At 42.9% G+C, this 18,226-nt stretch overlaps 1 protein-coding gene across 1 annotated transcript in view; it reads left to right on the top strand.

The window, feature by feature from the left end:
* The window catches only part of DNAH11 (dynein axonemal heavy chain 11), a 321,971-nt gene that overhangs the window by 84,850 nt on the left and 218,895 nt on the right, over positions 1 to 18,226 (top strand). The window contains exons 29-32 of the mRNA XM_061586942.1: positions 5,976 to 6,102; positions 6,228 to 6,377; positions 12,592 to 12,825; positions 14,147 to 14,278. Of these exons, the coding sequence (XP_061442926.1) occupies positions 5,976 to 6,102; positions 6,228 to 6,377; positions 12,592 to 12,825; positions 14,147 to 14,278 (643 nt within the window). The remainder of the gene's footprint in view (positions 1 to 5,975; positions 6,103 to 6,227; positions 6,378 to 12,591; positions 12,826 to 14,146; positions 14,279 to 18,226) is intronic.

Raw genomic sequence — 18,226 nt, 5'->3', positions numbered from 1 at the left:
ATTGACAGCTCCTCTGACTGACTGTTTAAGGGGAAAGAAGAAGTTTCAATGGACAGAGAATGCCACCCAGGCCTTTGAGGAGCTGAAGAGAAGGTTCGCTTCCGAGCCCATTCTGCACTTTGCTGACCCGACCCGCCCTTTCATCGTGGAAGCAGATGCTTCAGATTTTGCTATCGGGGGGGTCCTTCTGCAATTAGACCAAGAAGGAAAGGAGCTGCACCCCTGTGCGTACTTCTCTCGGAAGTTAAAGCCTGCAGAGAAGAATTACACAGTTTGGGAGAAGGAGCTGCTGGCCATCAAGGATTGTTTTGAAAACTGGAGACAATACCTAGAGGGGCCCCCTCATCAGATCGAAGTGCGCTCCGACCACAAGAACCTGGAAAGCCTCCAAACTGCCAGAAAGCTGAACCAGAGACAAATAAGATGGTCCCAGTTCTTCACCAGGTTTAACTTCAAGATCACTTACCAAGCCCAAGCCAAAAACCAGAGAGCTGATGCCTTATCCAGACAGCCACAGTACAAAGAAAGTGAATCCAAGGACCAGCCTCAGTACGTGATCCCGCCAGAGAAATTAATGTTGGGATCATGCCAGTCTTCGTGGGAAGAGGAACTCAAAAAGGCACAACAAGAAGATGCAGACGTACTAAAATATGGGCAGGAGACGGGACAAAGTCAAGACTCAGAAGTAACCTTTCACTGGAGGAATGGACTGTTATGGTTCAAAACAGCCAGATATGTGCCAGAAGGAGAATTAAGGCTCAGAATCCTACACCAGTGTCATGATTCCATCACAGCGGGACACTTTGGGATTTACAAGACCATTCAGAACGTGGCCAAGGACTTCTGGTGGCCTAAAATGCGTAGGGATATTGAAAGCTATGTAAAGTCCTGTTCTGTCTGTCTGCGGACAAAAACACAAACAGGAAAACCAGCAGGACTGTTACAACCGCTACCTGTCCCACATGAACCCTGGAAGGATCTCTCCATGGATTTTATAACTGATCTACCCAAATCCCAAGGAATGACAGCCGTTTTAGTTGTGGTAGATCTACTCAGCAAAATGGCGCATTTCCTCCCTTGTGCAGGGGCCTTAGAGGCTAAGGAAACGGCCAAGTTATTCATCAAAGAAGTCTACCGACTGCATGGGTTGCCAAACAGCGTAGTCTCAGACCGAGGAACTCAGTTCACAGCCAAATTTTGGAGAGCAATGTGGAAACAGTTGCAGACGGAATTAAAACTCTCCTCCGCCCATCACCCCCAGACAGATGGGCAGACGGAACGCTTGAACGCCGTTTTGGAAAGATATTTAAGAAGTTATGTGTCTTATCAACAGGCTGACTGGGTATCATATTTGCATTTTGCAGAGTTCGCCTACAACAATTCTGTACACTCCAGCACTCAACAAACCCCGTTCTTCGCTAATTATGGATTCCATCCTAAAGTCTTTCCAAGCAGCTCAGAAGGAATGCTGGTACCGGCAGCTGAGGACTTCCTAAAAGAATTGCAAGCGGCGCAACAAACACTGAAACAGCAGTTAAACGAAGCCAAAACGGAGTACAAGCGAGTTGCTGACCTGCACAGGAAGGAGCCCCCCCCCTTCAACCACGAGACCAGGTATGGCTGTCCACCCGTTTCCTCCAGATGCCGGGCAAATGTAGAAAATTACAAGACAAAAGGGTGGGTCCTTTTGAAATAGAAACTCAAATCAATCCCGTGGCGTACCGGCTGAAGCTACCTGACACGTTTAAAATACATCCTGTGTTTCATCGATCCCTCTTGACGAAAGCTGCCCCTCCCTGTGAGCTGCAGCCGGAGGAGCCTCCTGGGTCCCCACTCCTGATAAATGAGCAGCTTGAGTTTGAAGTTGAGGAAATCTTGGATTCCAGGATCAGACGCCACAAGCTGCTGTATTTGATTCACTGGAAGGGCTATGGGGTGGCTGACAGATCATGGGAAAATGCAGATGATGTGCATGCTCCAGAGTTAGTAAAACTTTTCCATCAACGTTTTCCTCACCGCCCCAAGCCAGACAGGGGGAGGGGGGCACAGCTTGAGAAGGGGGATGGTGTCGGGAGGATGAGCTGGGCTCCTGGGGGGTTGTCAGAAGAGGATTCAAATGGCTGGCAGAGGGAGGAGGGAGGAACTTACCCTCTGTGGAGCGAAGCCGAAACAGAGGACATGCCAGAGATAGGGTCGCCTAGCAACGGGGAGCCTGAGAGCCTTGAAGTTTTAGAATCCCCCCCAGACATTCCCAGGCCCTCCCTTCTCTGCAGCTCAGAGCAAGAGGGAGGGCTGATCACAGCAGAAAGGCGGAGAGATGGTTTACCCTCAGCTCTTCCTTTATCACCCATAGGGGAATCGGACACTTCAGAAGAGGAGGAGGTGATGCCTCCCCCCTCACCACGCACACGCAGACGGTTGAAAAGACAGGAGAGAAGGGGGGGAAGGCGGGCAGTACCTGAGGGGGAGTTAAGGAGGAGCGAAAGGTTGCACGCCCGTTTAGCCCCTTCTTAAAGAACAGGCGGGAAGCAGCCCCTTGCTCTGTCAACTTTCTCCCAATGTCGCAGGACCTGTATCCCTGTATTGCTTCATGAGAAAGCGCAGTCTTTGTTGGACATTACTCTAATAAAACACGAATTAACTACAACTTCTGGTCTGGTTCCTGAGTCGCATCCTGGGCCTGACACCACCCAAATTTAAACCAAAGCTGTCCCTGGCCACATCCACACCAGGCCTTTATTTCACTTTGGACAGTCATGGTTTCTCTCAAAGAATCCTGGGAAGTATAGTTAGTGAAGGGTGCTGAGAGTTGCTAGGAGACGCCCTGTTCTCCTCACAGACCTTCAATCAGAGTGGCTGACTGTTAAACCACTCTGGCCACTGGAGATCTCTTAGTGGAGCAGGAGTCTCCTCTCAGCACCCTTCACAAACTACACTTCCCAGGATTCTCTGAGGGAAGCCATGATTGTCTCACGTGAAATCAAAGTCTGGTGTGGGTGTGGCCCCCTGATTAGCCAAACCAAGCAGCTGTGAGTCTGACTTTTAGAACACTGACAGTTGGTTCTTACTGAGCATGCCCTATGTTATAATTGGGTTCCAGCCAAAGTTTCTTAAATTAATTAAAAATCAGCCAGGCATTTTTTTAACTTTTAAACTGCAGAAGATGGAGGTCAGAGTATGGGGCAAGGTCAGTAACACGATTACAGGTACTCTGTGACCATGGCTGATTTTTAATTAATTTCAACAAATTAAGAGAACTCTCAGAAGAAAAAAGTCCAAAAGGGCTCTGGGTTTTTTCCCTCTCTTTTTGGACTTTGAACTCTATTCTCTCTGACTGTTTTGTGTATCGCCATGAAAATTGAGGGGGTTGTTAAGCAAACGTTTCTGAGTTCAGGACTATAAGTTTTGTAAGCTTTTGTTTTGAAATGAGCTTATGGGAAGCATCAGAATGGCATGGGGGTATTTTCAATTTAACATTGCGGAATGTGAAAAATCCATGCTGGGTATAGTATACAGCTACTCTCGTGGCTGTATAATTTATCCATTTTAATGTTTTCCTTCCCCAATACATAAGCTGTTAATTTTGCCATTGCTACAGTGATCCTTAATTTAATTAACTACTACTCTTTAGAATATAGTTCAAATTGTAAAGGTTCCCAGTATCTTCCAAATACAGTTCTGGCAATAAGGTTTTTAAAGACAACTTCATACTTATTCTGCAATGTTTTCTTTTACATGGTTGAAAAGTAAAGGCATTATACCCAGCAATTTTCCTTGTTGAAGTCTTCATAATCAACTTCCAATAACTATTGGGTTTAGAACATTTCCACCAAGGTGCACAAGTGCGGTAGTTTCCATTGAATGTTTTAAGTACTGCTCATGAGGATATATAATTTTAATATTGTGAAACAATTGTCCCTTCAGTTGAGACATAAGCACAGTCTGGAGCCCCTCTCACCATAGGTAATCTCAAATTATCTGGTATTTTGTTTTCTTCCAATGTCTGTCCTATTTTATTTTGTAATTCTACTTTTCCCAGGTAATTTTTAAATTAATAGTATATATTATATGCTGATGTTTCTATTTTGCCCTCTGACATGACCAGTTTTTCCAAGTCTGCATTTTAATCCCTCTAATTAGCTTATGCAGGCATTCCTAATTAGAAACACTGAGAGAGCTAAACAAATACTATTCCATTAATTAACATTCAGAGCAATCCTGTACTCTACATGGAGGTGGCAGATCTGATCATGTAATAGATGTATGCACAATGCCGTCCTATCAACTAAACTGAATGAGGAAGCCTGGTCATGCAAGAGCTGTGCATACTCATCAGAGCTAGGGACAAAGACTAGAATGGGAGACATAATTGCTGCAAAACTGGAAAATCCTACCTCTCATATTTGGTTTGCAGGAGTTATTAATTCTGTATATTTTATTTGTACTTGGCTATATTGATACATCTAGTGCCACTGCTTTTTAAATGAATAAAAGATTTTTTTTTAAATCAGAGCTAAGGATGGGTGGAGAAATTCAATTTGGTTTCACATTTAAGCGAACCTACTTTTCCAAATTTTGCAATGCAGTTCTGCAGCCAAGTAATGTGTATAAAAGTGCATATACTAAGTAAACTGTGCATTAAAATGCATATATTGATGAAATTAATATACAGGAATGCATTCTGTTAGGGAAAATATGCTTTAAAAATGTGTATATTAGACAAATTGTAATAAAAAGGTGCCTTTTAGGAGAAATTCATACTAAAATGCTGATGACATTTCATGAAGATTTTTTTTTAATTGCAAACTGATGTGGAAATCTGGAGAACTGAGCTTAAGAGTGGAAAAATGAGAAACGGAGAGAAATTGAAATTGACATTGACATTCGCCTCTGGATTTGGGGCGCCTGGTTGCTACTGTAGGAAACAGGATGCTAGACCAGACAGCACTTTGATCTGAGCCAGCAGGGCTGCCCTCATGCACTGCTGCATCAGATTGAAACAAGTGTGTTTCTTAGGGGCTGTTTTCAGTTGCAGTGAATGCTCTGTATTGTAATATGCATTTCATTGACACCCCATTGATTGGGACACTTCGATTTAATCATTCTTTTTTTGTGGAACACTTGGACCCTGACAAATATCCATATTGTTATGCCAAAGGATTTAAGGCTGCAATCAGTTGTGCTACATACCAGGATGGAGAAGGGGAGAGGCAAAGTAGTGGTGAGGGGTGCAGTACAATCAGAGCTATAGTTGTCCAGGGTCTCGGGGTCTTGGACCTGTTACTTTTTTGAGAGCAGGGTCCCTATGTCTCCAGCATATTGAAACCAATCAGCATGAAGGGGAGTGTGTTAGCCACTGAGAAGAGTCTTCTAATATGCTTCTTATCATTTCCTGCTGATTGGAGACAATCAGAGTGAAAGGAGGTGAATTAGGCACTGAGAAGGCTGTTCTCAGTAGCTAACACTCTTTCATGCTCATTGGCTCCTAGGGACATCTATTGTTGTGGTAGAAGGCATTAACAAGGATTTCATTCTTAACCCCACAACAAAAAAGAGGGGAGGGGTGTGGCTGTGAGTATCAAGAAGGGACCCTGCACTTCTGAATTTGCCACTACACTACTGAGTACAATTGTGCCAGTGGAGCTAATGTGGCACTTGTGCCGGTGCATTTGCAATTCACCACAGCCTTGCCCCTCTCCATCCCATTACGCAGCAGCAACTCGGCAAGTGGGAGGTCAGGCGAGCTGAGCAGCCTCACCATGCTATCTGCTACTGGCTGCAGTGCTGTATATACTTACCTGAGAGTAGGTCCTATTGAACTCAGTGGAACTTACTTCTGACTAGATATACATAAGACCATTAAGGAAGGAAATCTGAAATGTTACTATCCTCGATAGCCAGTTTCCATATACTTAATTTGAGGAGCAAAAATGGTCCAGTTCTTAAATGTAAATGTGTTCCTTTTTAATTTTCAGGCTTTTGCTTTGCGAAAAAGCTCTTGCTGAATACTTAGAAACCAAGCGCTTAGCTTTTCCTCGGTTCTATTTTGTTTCATCTGCTGATCTGCTTGACATTCTCTCAAAAGGAACACAGCCCAAACAGGTAAAGTTTCTTGTAATCATATTTAAAGCATTATCTGCAAAGAAAAGTGAAAGAGAAGGTGATTAAAATCTGAGCAAACCTGCGATGACTGAGTTCGTTAATTGTATGCTGCTGTTTGAATGCAGGTGACCTGTCATCTTATTAAACTTTTTGACAACACTGCTGATCTTAAATTTCAAGACGACAAAGAGCAATCCAAGAATATTGTACTAGGAATGTACAGCAAAGAAAAGGAGTATGTCCCATTCAATGCAGGATTTAAGTGTGGTGGTCAGGTACGTTGGTTCTTCAGATTAAAATGTAGGAATATTCTTAACTGCTAAAATTGGGCGAAAGTGATTAACTAAAATGGGGTGGAAACATTCATGCTCCTTTGCCAGAGGAGAGTGATTTTCAGCTGCAATACTATACAGACTTACCCAGTGAATGAAATGGGACACTGTGAAGACTTGGATAAAATTGTGGTATCAGAAACATAATTTTCACAAGGCATGAATATATAATAAAAATTGCCCCAGACCTCATACATAATTTTTATTAGGAATTAAAATAAATAGCAAATGCTTACTTAGGCTTAAGGATACATGAAGTTACAATGGAACATAGCTCTCTTGGGTATAAAAATGTTTCACGAAATAATTATGCAGTTTTGCAACAAACGTTTCAAAAACAAATCCCCCCCTCCCAAATCACACATACATGGGTAGATAGCTTTTTTTCTTTTCTTAATGTGGGTGGAAAGCTTTTTTATGATCCAACTATTCTTAGTAAAAGTTCTACTTTAATTTGGGTCATCTATATAATTGTCAAAATTATCTTCTCCATCTCTTACTTTTACTGTTTAACTTTTTTAACCCTTCAGTCTGGAAGTATACAATATAATGATGATAATAACAATAACAATAATAATAATAGGGAGAATTGGAAGACATTGTCATGAGCCCCATAGAGAACTCTTGGGGGAGTGGATCAGAAGGTGAAGAGGACTGGGATCCAGCGGATGGTGCCCAGTGGTCTACAGGGGATAGCTGATGAAGCCAGGGAGGAGCCTAGTGATCTGCCGAGTAACAGCTCTGCCCCTAAGGTGTGGGCTGCTGAAGACAAGGCTGAATGGCCAAGCGATTACCCACCTATCCCACCTCTGTAATGTCTGCTATCTCCCGTCCCCAGTCCGCCTCCTGAGAGTTACATGGTTGCTGAGCAGCAGGAACACTCAGAGGCAGAGGCTGAGGCTAGGGATGAAGTGGCTGAAACATCTCTGCTTCTGTCAACAATGTGCCACTGCTGACGCAGGCATGAACAGACCAACCCCTAGTAGGAGTGTCCGTTTGCCCAGTCCTGATATGAGAGACAGTTCCAGTGCAATTAGTGTGACCATTCTGATTCTCCTTATGGGGTCCTTGGGAGCATGTTTAATTGTTGTGACAGCATCTTTGCTTGAGTAATGCCTTGTAGAGACTCAGAGACCTTTGTGACCTGTAGTGTGATCTACAGACTAGTTAAGTTTCGCATTAAAAGTAAAAGAGAAAAATGTATCGGTGATCCTGAGTCTGATTCCAAAGGGGTTGGCCAAGACAGACATAGTAAGTTTAAATACTTCAGTCAATGGATAAGACAGGTTAGGTTGCATTCTCTGTCTGGGAAATTTAACTATTGTGATATGAGCTGTAAAAATAAGGGTGTCATATGTTTTTGAGTCCAGCTGCTATTAGAATAAAAGCAATCATAGACAGCAGGCATAATCATAATGATGGTTTTAAATCCCAAAGGCAAACAAGGTTAAAAGAAAGTGTTGTGGATTGTACATGTCTAGAGTTGTTAATATATGTGATCAGTGCTGAAGCAAGAATAGGTGCCATATGATGGTTAATCTCACATATATTACAAACTTAAATCAAGAGACTGTTGTGGGTGCTTCCACGCCCACAAGGAATTCTGCACAATGTACTTGTGAGGGTGTACCGAAGATCCTTAGCTTCATCACAGAACTGCAGTTCTCTGGATTCCTTTGACAGGAGCCATGACACATAATTTAGCTTACTTTATTTGCCACATTTGGATGATTATATCTCAGTTTACTTCTTCCTTTGTGCAGAAGGATTGTAGCTCAGTGATAGAGTACCTGCTTTGCATGCAGAAGGTTCCTGGTTCAATCTCCAGCATCTCCAGAGAGGGTTGGAGAAGATTCTCTGTCTGAAACGCTGGAGAGCTACTGCCAGTCAATGTAGACAATACTGAACTAGATGGACCAATGGTCTGGCTCGTTATCAGGCAGCTTCCTATGTTTCTATGTAGGTGAATGAACAAGCCAAGAAGTCTTCAGTTAATTATAGTTTCCTCTTGTGTCCAGACTGGGAAACTATGGTTGACAGCTTCAGAACAAACCTTGATAATAAACTATGCTTTGAAATTAGGGTAATTTCCTGACTAGGTCTGAAACATAGTTTTCCGCTATTGACAAAAGGGGAAACTATAGTTAATTGAAGGCTTCCTGGTGTGTTTACTGGCTTGTGTGACAAGAGGAGTGAACATGCAAGAGCATAAGGCTTATTCATAGCCTCAACAATATCTTGGCTAAGCTGAGATACTATCGTCCAAATCGAGCCAATGTCACACCTTTGCTGTCAGATGTTCTATAGCAGCTAGTCTTCGTTTAAGAGTTAATCATCTGATGTTATTGACAGTTGTGATTCTTCCCTCTACTTTTTACACTGCATACAAATGTCTTGTTTCTTCCATGAGATAGTCTGCTGATGTTGAAGCAGATCAGGTTATTACTGGTACTATGTTTCCTAGGATACAAGGTATTGATGCAGGTCCAAGGGAGGTATTCAGTGCATGGTCTGGTTCAGTTTTATGTGACCTATTTCATATTTTGAGGCCAGAGGCTGGAGGTTATGGAAAAGACACTTATACCTATGCAGCCTATCACATGCCCTCTTGACCCTTGCCCATTGTGGCTCATACAATCCAGCTGGATGGGATTGACTAGGTATGTGGTGAATGCGTCATTGCAGAAGGGGACGATTCCTGCCACCTTGAAGGAGATGGAAATTCAACCGTTACTCAAAAATCTTCACATTGGACCCAGAGGTTTGCAATAACTACTACTCAGTTGCAAATATCCCTCTTTTAGGAAATGTGCTTGAACATGTAGTGGCAGCAGAGCTCCAGGTGCTCTTAGAAGAAATATATTATCTAGACCCATTCAAGTCTGGGTCAAGTTTTGGCCTGAATCGATCTTGGTCACCCTGACAGATGACTTTGATCAGGATATGGGAAGGAAATGTGATCCTGTTGGTTTTCCTAACTTTCTCCACAGCTTTTGATACTGTTGACCATGGTGTCCTTCTGGAATGGCTGTGTAGTTTTGGAATGGGGGAACAGCACCATTGTGGCTCTATTTCTACCTGCAGGGCTGCAAACAGAAAATTGCATTTTGTGACATCTGCTCAATCCCTTCCTTTTTGGACTGTGGGTTGCTGCAGGGTTCTGTCCTGTCTCCAGTGCTGTTCAACATCCATTTAAAGCTGTTGGGGGTGGCCATTACAGGATTTTGAGTGAGGTGTCATCAGTATACTGATGATCCTGAGGTCTGTTTATCTGTAGCAACTGTCAGGTGAAACATCATCTGGGGGCCACAATAGACTCGAAGTTGGGAATTATAACATTGGCACAAGACAGAATAAACAAGGTATGCTCAGCAATAGTATCAATTCTTGCTTCCCGGTCAGTGGATCTCATGCAACTGGCAGTAGTTGACGGGGTTGACGGCGTCAACGTTCCAAACCACTCCCTGGGCACATCACCACTCTTGACCCCTTCAGTGGGTGCTGCTTCCATTTCAGAGTGACATAGCAGCTAGGTGACACCAGCGGTTGACATTATTGGCAGCAGTCCCCCAGTTCCTCCTATGGTGGGTACATGAGCCCAATCTGCAAAAGAGCGTACCGTTCCGAGACCCGCCATGAACACTCATCACTTCAGATGCTAGCCTTACAGGCTGGGGAGCCATATGCAATGGTCAGATGGTTCAGGAGAGTTGGTCTGCACAGGAGTCTTTCTTTACTTCCCATCAGTCTTCTGGAGCTCCAAGCAATTTGTCTGGCACTCAGGCATTTTGCAGGATCAAGACAGTTGAGGGCGGTGCTCATCAGAACAGACAATGTGACCGCCAAAGCACATGTGAACTGTTAGGGAGGCATGCGCTCGTTCAGCTCCAACAGGAAGCCTCGCATCTGCTCCAGTGGGCAGAGATCCATCTGTACTTGCTCCTGGCAGAATACCTGAGAGGGGAAGACAATGGACAAGTGGACTGGTTAAGTCAGGAGCAAGTCCATCAAAGAGAATGGAAGCTTCATCCGATGGCCTTTTGGGAGAGTCAAAGTGGATCTGTTTGCCACTCACCTCAGTTGTCAGGTGAAAAGGTTCTTCACCAGATATGCAACTCCGACGGCGGAAAGGATACATGCTGTAATGACCACATGACCTCTGAGTCAGTTGTATGCTTTTCCTCCAGTTCCAGTCATTCCCAGGGTGATTCAGAAGATCCGAGACGAGAGGGCAACTGTTCTACTGGTAGCCCCTTTTTGGCCAAGGAGACCCTGGTTCCTGGAACTCCTCAATTTATCCGTGATCCTCCTTAGGAAATTCTCCTCAGGAAAGACCTGCTGTCACAAGAGCAACTCCACCACCCAGATCTAGGGTGGCTGACTCTTCATGTTTGGAAGTTGAGAGGTGACATCTGTTGAAGAAGGGCATTCCGCCTACAGTGGTGGAGACCATGATGGCATCTTGATGTTCATCCACCATTTGGATATATGAGGGTACATGGACGGCTTTCTCTGTTTGGTCTCAGAAGAAAAAGCTACTTCCAAGGAAGATGGGTATCAATGAAGTCTTACCTTTCCTACAAGATGGTCTATCCTTGGGGTTCAGACCTAACACCCTGGGATGTCAGGCTTTAGCTCTGTAGGCAATTCTTTCTAAATCCTCAGAGAATCCACTGGGATCCATCCCTTCATTAAGCATTTTCTACATGGGGCAACAATTTAGCACCGCCAACTGAGCACCGTTATCCAACTTGGGACCTGCACAAAGTGTTATCCACCCTCCAAAAACCTCCCTTTGAGCCACTCAGTAAAGTCTCTCTTCATCTTCTGTCCTTTAAAGTTGCATTCCTCATGGCCATTACCACTGTTCAAAGAGTGTCTGAGTTAAATGCTGTCTGTTGATAAATGTTACTGTATTTTTCATAAGAATAGGGTTATTCTCCACACTGTCCCTTCATTTTGTCCTAAATTTATGCTTGTCTTTCACTGTCAGCAGGAACTTGTGCTACCTTCCTTCTGTCCTTCCTTGGTTCATCCCATAGAGAAGGCATGGCACTCACTGGATGTGCGAAGGGCCCTAAAAGTGTATATTTCTAAAACAAAACCTTTCCACTTAACAGGTAGTCTGTTTGTGTTCTTTCACCCACCTTCATTAGGGAAGAAGGTTTTCACCTCAACACTAGCCAGGTAGATTAAAGCATGTATCACCTTGGCATACACTTCCCTGAGGCTGATTCACCCAACCAAGATAGTGGTCCATTCCACCAGGGCAGCAGCCGCATCAGCAGCCTTTTCCCACAATGCTTCCCTTCAGGAGATCTGCAGAGCAGCAACATGGGTTAGTCCTAACACATTTATCAAGCATTACAAAATAAATACATGTCCACTGAAGCTGCCTTTGGGAGGAGAGTGCTACAGCACATTGTCTCAGAACACTAAGGTACTACAGCCCAGCTAATTTCCCACCCTACATGGGTCAGCTTTGGTATGTCCCACCTGAGACCATCTTTCCATGCACAGGAGAAGAGACATTTGGTCTTGAGGTGAAACTGTCTTCTCTGAGCATGTCAAAGATGATCTCAGGGCCACTCCCTAGGAGGTGCTGGGCTGCCATCATTGCTTTTACTGTTTCTGTTTAGCAGAGAGTATGGGACTACTGTTTGTTTTCTTCAGATCTCTATCATTGCTGTTAAGTCATTTACTCGTCGAGTTGGCTTGTTATCAAAGAACTGTAGCAAGTAGCCAGGGAGAGTGGGAAGTCCCTGCAAAATCAAACACTGCTCTTTCTGCCTTCAACTGCTAGGAGGAGGTAGTTAACCACCTGAGATAATATTTGACATGCACAGAGAAGACCGTTTCACAGTAAGACCAAATGTCTCTTTTCAATGTTTTTCAAGCTTTTTTAAAAAAAGATGTTTCTAAAGATGCTTTGTTTTAATATGTTATTAAAGATGTTTTGTTTTAATGCGTTTTAAAGTATTTTGTTTCTAAGATGTTTTAGAGTGTTTTTAGTGTTTTTGTTTGTGTCATGGGCTTCTATGTGGAAGGGCCAGATATCAATTTAATAAATAATGTTTTGAGACTCATTTAACTTCAGTGGGACAAGCCCACCTAAATTAGTCTGACTACAAACCCAATGTGTGTTTTTCCCCAAAAGGTGGAAACCTGGTTAAAACACCTTGAAGAAGTCATGTGTGAAACAGTACGTCATCATATCACAGAAGCTGTAGCTGTTTATGAGGAAAGGCCCAGGGAACAATGGATCTTTGATTATCCTGCTCAAGTAGCGCTCACTGGCTCTCAAATCTGGTGGACTACAGATGTGGGAATAGCATTCAATAGGTTGGAAGAAGGGTTTGAAACAGCCTTGAAGGATTATCATAAAAAACAGGTATTAATATTTATATTAGTAAAATTCACTTATTTTATTTAATTTGTTTAACAAAATTAACATTCAGACACAAGTAAAATAGGACTAGTTTACACAACGAGCAGAATCAAGTGGTAAATCTGGATTTTGCTATTTAGTTTACAGGTGTGCCTTTGTGTGGGATGTTGCTTGCTTGAATGCTCACCCAAAACAACCACCACCCTCTCTTTTCACATAGAAAATTAAGATGTCAGGGGAGAGCTAGCTTGTACTATTTTCTTTGGCATGGTAGGGTGTTTTTTGTGTTTATGTGCACAAAGCTTTTTCCTGGGAAAATATTCAACAGTTCCCCTTCTAGGGATGGAAGGATCTGTCAATTGCAGTTTGCCATTTTTTCCAATCTTAAATTCAGTTCTCCACATTTCTGCAGCAATTAATGATTTTTTTTAAAAAAGAAATCTTTTAAAAATTCTTCAGTATTTTAGGGCAAATTTCTACTAATAAACACATTGTATGCAGTTTTGAGTAATGTTCAGATTTTTGCAAACATTTTCTGTTAACATAATGTATTTGTATGGCATTTCCACTAGTATATTTTTATGCAAACTTTCCAGTAACATATGCAATTTTGTAAACTGATTGGAGAAGCATTGGAAAAATTCGGATAAAGGTGAATTTTGAGGGAGGGCTGTGTTTTGTTCTCATATTGTTTTGGAAGGTATGAATTTGATACCTTCAGCTTTAAATGCGAACTGAATAGAATTTCTTCCCTATCCCCTTCCCAAGCAAGCTGGATGTGGCACAGTCCAGCAAAAACGTTATCACTCAATTTTTGCCAATTGTGCAAACTGGCGTTAAAACAAATGAAATATGTCTGTAGCAGTGATTTAGCTAGCGCATTAAGCAATGCCCTGTCAAGCTGTATTTATTTGCTACTCACTTTTATCTGTGATAAAAGACGCATTCCCTTTGCCTGTTCATAGATAAGATTGTTTCAGTGTCTTTGCAAATATACAACAAAAAGTCTTGGGCACCTTAAAGACTAACAAATTTTATTGGAACATAAAAGCTCACATACAGTTTTCATAGGTTTATATTACAGCAAAAATAAGTCTAAAAGTATTTATTTGATTACAGTTCCAATTACTAGCATTGTATAAGTTAGTATATCTATTACATAAATGTTTTGCATGAGAGAGAACCTGGTAGCTGTTTGCCATACAACAAAATTGGCAGAGCAATTGAATTCATTCCTTGCATAGAACAAGCCAACAACAATTAGTGTTGCTTAAGAGTAGTGAAGTTGAGTTCAGTAACATTACTTTCCTTGTGCCTTTTTCAGATCGTTCAGCTAAATGCTCTTATCTCTCTATTGTTGGGAGAACTGACATCAAGAGACCGACAGAAGATCATGACTATTTGCACAATAGATGTTCATGCAAGAGATGTGGTAGCAAAGCTTGTTGCTCAGAAGGTAAATTTAAACGATCATCTCAGCCTCTGTGCCAGGGTACAGTACCCTTCCTAGGACTGTTTCATACTGTTTTATTTTATTTTTTGTTTGATTAATTTTTTTCAGATATAGGCTTCAACCATATGTATGCTAAATATACTTAGACATTGGCCTGAGTGAGTGCTTTGGGGAGCATCAGGTACCTGTAATAAGGGCAGGGTGATCTTAAATATGTTTACTGAGGTTAATCTTGCTAGGTTTGATAGAGTTTACTGGCCTTTTCAGCATGTAATCATAAATCATAGCTTAATGGATGAGCCTATAATTACTATAGATGTGCATGAGCATGTAAGTATACGAATATTCTTCCCACCACCCCCAAATATGGCTGGAAGGAGAAGGTTGGAAGCATCCACTACGTTTAAATTAGAGTTCCTGTTACATCTGAACTGGCAGAATTCTGATTCACTTAAACTATGGTTTGTTAACAAGGCAAGTTCATGAGCAATGTTTTTAGCATAGTTTGTTTGAAGAAGCCATCATTAAAAAATATATTTATTTATTAAATTTATATACTGCTCATACTGCACAGCTCTTTGGATGGTTACAAATATCTTAAAGGTACAATGATGAACAAAAAAAAGCAAAACCAGTTTTAAATATGATGATGATGATGATGGACTGCCTTCAAGTCAATTCCGACCTATGGTGACCCTGTGAATAGGGTTTTCATGGTAAGCAGTATTCAGAGAGGGTTTACCATTGCCTTCCTCTGAGGCTGAGAGGTAGTGACTGGCCCAAGGTCACCCAGTGAGCTTCATGGCTGTGTGGGGATTTGAACCCTGGTCATTTCCCAGGTTGTAGTCCAACACCTTAACCACTACACCGGCTCTCAATTTTAAATAATATGCATATAAATCAACCATGGGATAGCTGCTAAAAATTAGGTAAGAAGAATGGGGGGTATTGCAGCATTTTGGAGACTTTAAAAATTGCAAGCCAACTGTACCAGGTTGGCCACATTTGACAATCAGTCTGCTATGAGTCATGTTCCTCACATGTTCCCTAACCCAACAGTAATAATCTATTGCACATGTTTATGTGCATTTATTGCTGAAGGTGAGAATCTGTGGGTAAGGGCAGATTCTCCAAGCCTAAATTAAGAAGTGGAATAGAAAAAGTAGAACATACCTGACTCCCTCTTCCTGAGCTGTCTTCTTATAACAATCAGGTTGGGATGTTGAGGACACTGTGTGTGTAGTTACCCCCACAAATAAGTTGTGTATCAGTGAGGTTTTCTGACTCGGGACTTTCAAATCCACTCAGGCCTTGGCTGGTGGGGAGGAGGGAGCCCCTACTTGTTCCAGGATCATGTATTTCCCTGAAATTTCACTTTCCCCTTCCCGTATTGCATATCTCTTATAGAGAGGGCATTCAGAACAACTTATTTGGCTGCTTTGAAGCCATGAGTGCCTTGATGAGTGCCTTGGATCAGGCAGCTGAAATTTGACAAAGGAATTTTAAAGAGTAATCTCTAGAATTAGAATTCTGAGCTCCTGTTTTAATCTGTTAAAACTGTATAAATTTTGTCATTACATGTTTGTGCCAATTTGTTGGTGAAAATCAGCTGGGTGGCTTTGCATTTATTTGGCAAGGCAAGAAACTCCCTTCAGAAGTTTTGCTCTCATGTTGTAATCAATATATGAGCAGGAAGTGGGGCTGTGCCAGCTAGTCCCACCCCCAATATCCATTCATCAAGTATGGATGTCTGAAGTGGGGAAGCCTACATGTTCAGTCTGCAACTGTGTGTGTGTATATATGCATAGAGCTTTATGTGCAAAGACTTGATGCATAGATATCCAAGGATGGGGCCAGGACTAGCATGTTTATTATAAAGCATGAGCAAAATTTCTCAAAGGCCTGTACAGACAGACCCTTGATGCTTCTGTGTTAGGGCTGTGGTAGGCACCTTCATAGCTTGTGGGCTTCATCTGAGCAGTTTGTTTGACCTTCCCTCCTCTAGAGTCTGAAATGAAGAGACTGGGTGTGGGATGGGGGAACCACACGTACTCTGCTGTCTGTAATTGAGAAATTAGACAGATTAAGATGGTCTGTCCCAGAGACTAATGGAATCCACTGGATTCCTGAATGCTGTGGGGGAGTTCCCAGTAGATAGAGCAGGTGGCTCTGTTGAAGCCCTTGTCATGCTGTGGAAAAACGAGATGCATTGAGTTCTTAACACAGTTGCCCATGAGTGCCCTCTCTGGCATTGTGGAGCCTGGTTTGCACCTTGGTACACCAGTGAATTAAGGGCAATGAAACAGGCCAAATAATGTCTAGAGCGCAAGTGGCGAATGAAGTGCTGTGAGGCTGATTGGGCACAAATAAAACATCATAACCATGCCCACTGTGTGGCGGTGAGGGTGGTGAAGAAGTCCCACTTCTCTGCCTCCATTGCATTGTCAAGTAGCCGTCCAGTGAGCTTTTTCGTATTGTCGGGTCTGTTGACATCAACTGCAGGAAACTGAGTTTTAGACCCTTCAGAGGCCCACTGTGAATTGTTTGCAAGGCAGGATAAAGTTGCTCACCTTTGTAGCAATCTTGATATTCCATCCACATGTACTGTAGTCCCCAGTGAGGTATCCAGTGCAACGTCTGCTGCAACTCTTGGGATCAGTTTCAGTTGATGTGGCCTGATGACATGGACAATGTGCTTATGATGATGAGACCAGCAATGTGTCCTCTTAACCCTTGTCCTTCTTGGCTTATTAAAACTTGCCAAGGGTGTATGACCAAATGGATCCAGGGTGTGGTCAAAGTATCTTTGCAGGAGGGAGTGGTCCCAGCTGCCCAGAAAGAGGAGGTGATCTGACCGCTCCTGTGAAAGCCCACACTGAACCTATTGGTTTGTGACAACTACAGCCTGGTCGCAAATACCATCTTTTTAGGGAAGGTGATTGAGAGGTTTAGGTGCAGCAATTGCAAGTACTCTTGGATGAAACAGATTATCTTGACGCAATCCAGTCTGGGTTCAGGCCTGGTTATGGGACTGAATCGGGTTTGGTCACCGTGATGGATGACCTTTATCGGGAGAAAAACAGGGAGAGTGCAACCCTGTTATTCTTACTTGATCTCTCAGCAGCTTTTGATATTATTGACCATGGTATCGTTCTGAGGTGACTTAGTGAAATGGGTATTGGAAGTACTTTTTTACAGTGTTTCTGATCCTATCACCAGGGTCATTTTCAGAGAATAGTATTAGGTGATTGTCTTTCAGCTCCCTGGCAGTTGTACCATCTTGTCCCCAATGCTGTTTAACATCTATATGAAACCCTTGGGACCAGTCATCAGGACATTTGGGGTGAGGTGTCAGCAGTATGCTGATGATACCTGGCTCTATTTCTCTGTAACATCTGAATTGGGAGAGGCTATGCAAGCCCTGGACCACTAGCAGTGGTGGGGTGGATGAGGGCCAGCAAACTGAGTCTGAATCCTAGCAAGACAGAGATGCTGTGAGTTGGTGGTTCCCGAGTTCAGATAATTGGTCAATTGCCTGCTTTGGATGGGGTCGTACTCTCTGAAAGACCAGGTTCATAGTCTGGGGATGTTCCTGAATTCATCCTTGTCGCTAGAGGCCCAGGTGACCTCATTGGCTAGGAGTGCCTTTTACCAGCTTCGGCTGGTAAGATAGCTCCGTTTCTGGACCAGGACAGCCTGACCACTGTTGTCCATGCACTGGTAACCCCCATGTTGGATTACTGTAGTGCACTCTATGTGGGGCTGCCCTTGAGGTTAGTCTGAAAGCTGCAGCTGATGCAAAATGTAGTGGCACAACTGTTCACTGGGGCAGGGTATTGCTGCTGAAAGAATTGCACTGGCTGCCCAGTAGCTACTGGGCCAAATTCAAGGTTCTGGTTTTGGTGTACAAAACCCTGTACAGCTTGGGACCAGGTTACCTAAAAGATTGTC

This window comes from Rhineura floridana, chromosome 10 (genome assembly GCF_030035675.1).
Source record: "Rhineura floridana isolate rRhiFlo1 chromosome 10, rRhiFlo1.hap2, whole genome shotgun sequence".
NCBI lineage: Eukaryota > Metazoa > Chordata > Lepidosauria > Squamata > Rhineuridae > Rhineura > Rhineura floridana.
This window is presented reverse-complemented; position numbering and strand designations above follow the sequence as displayed.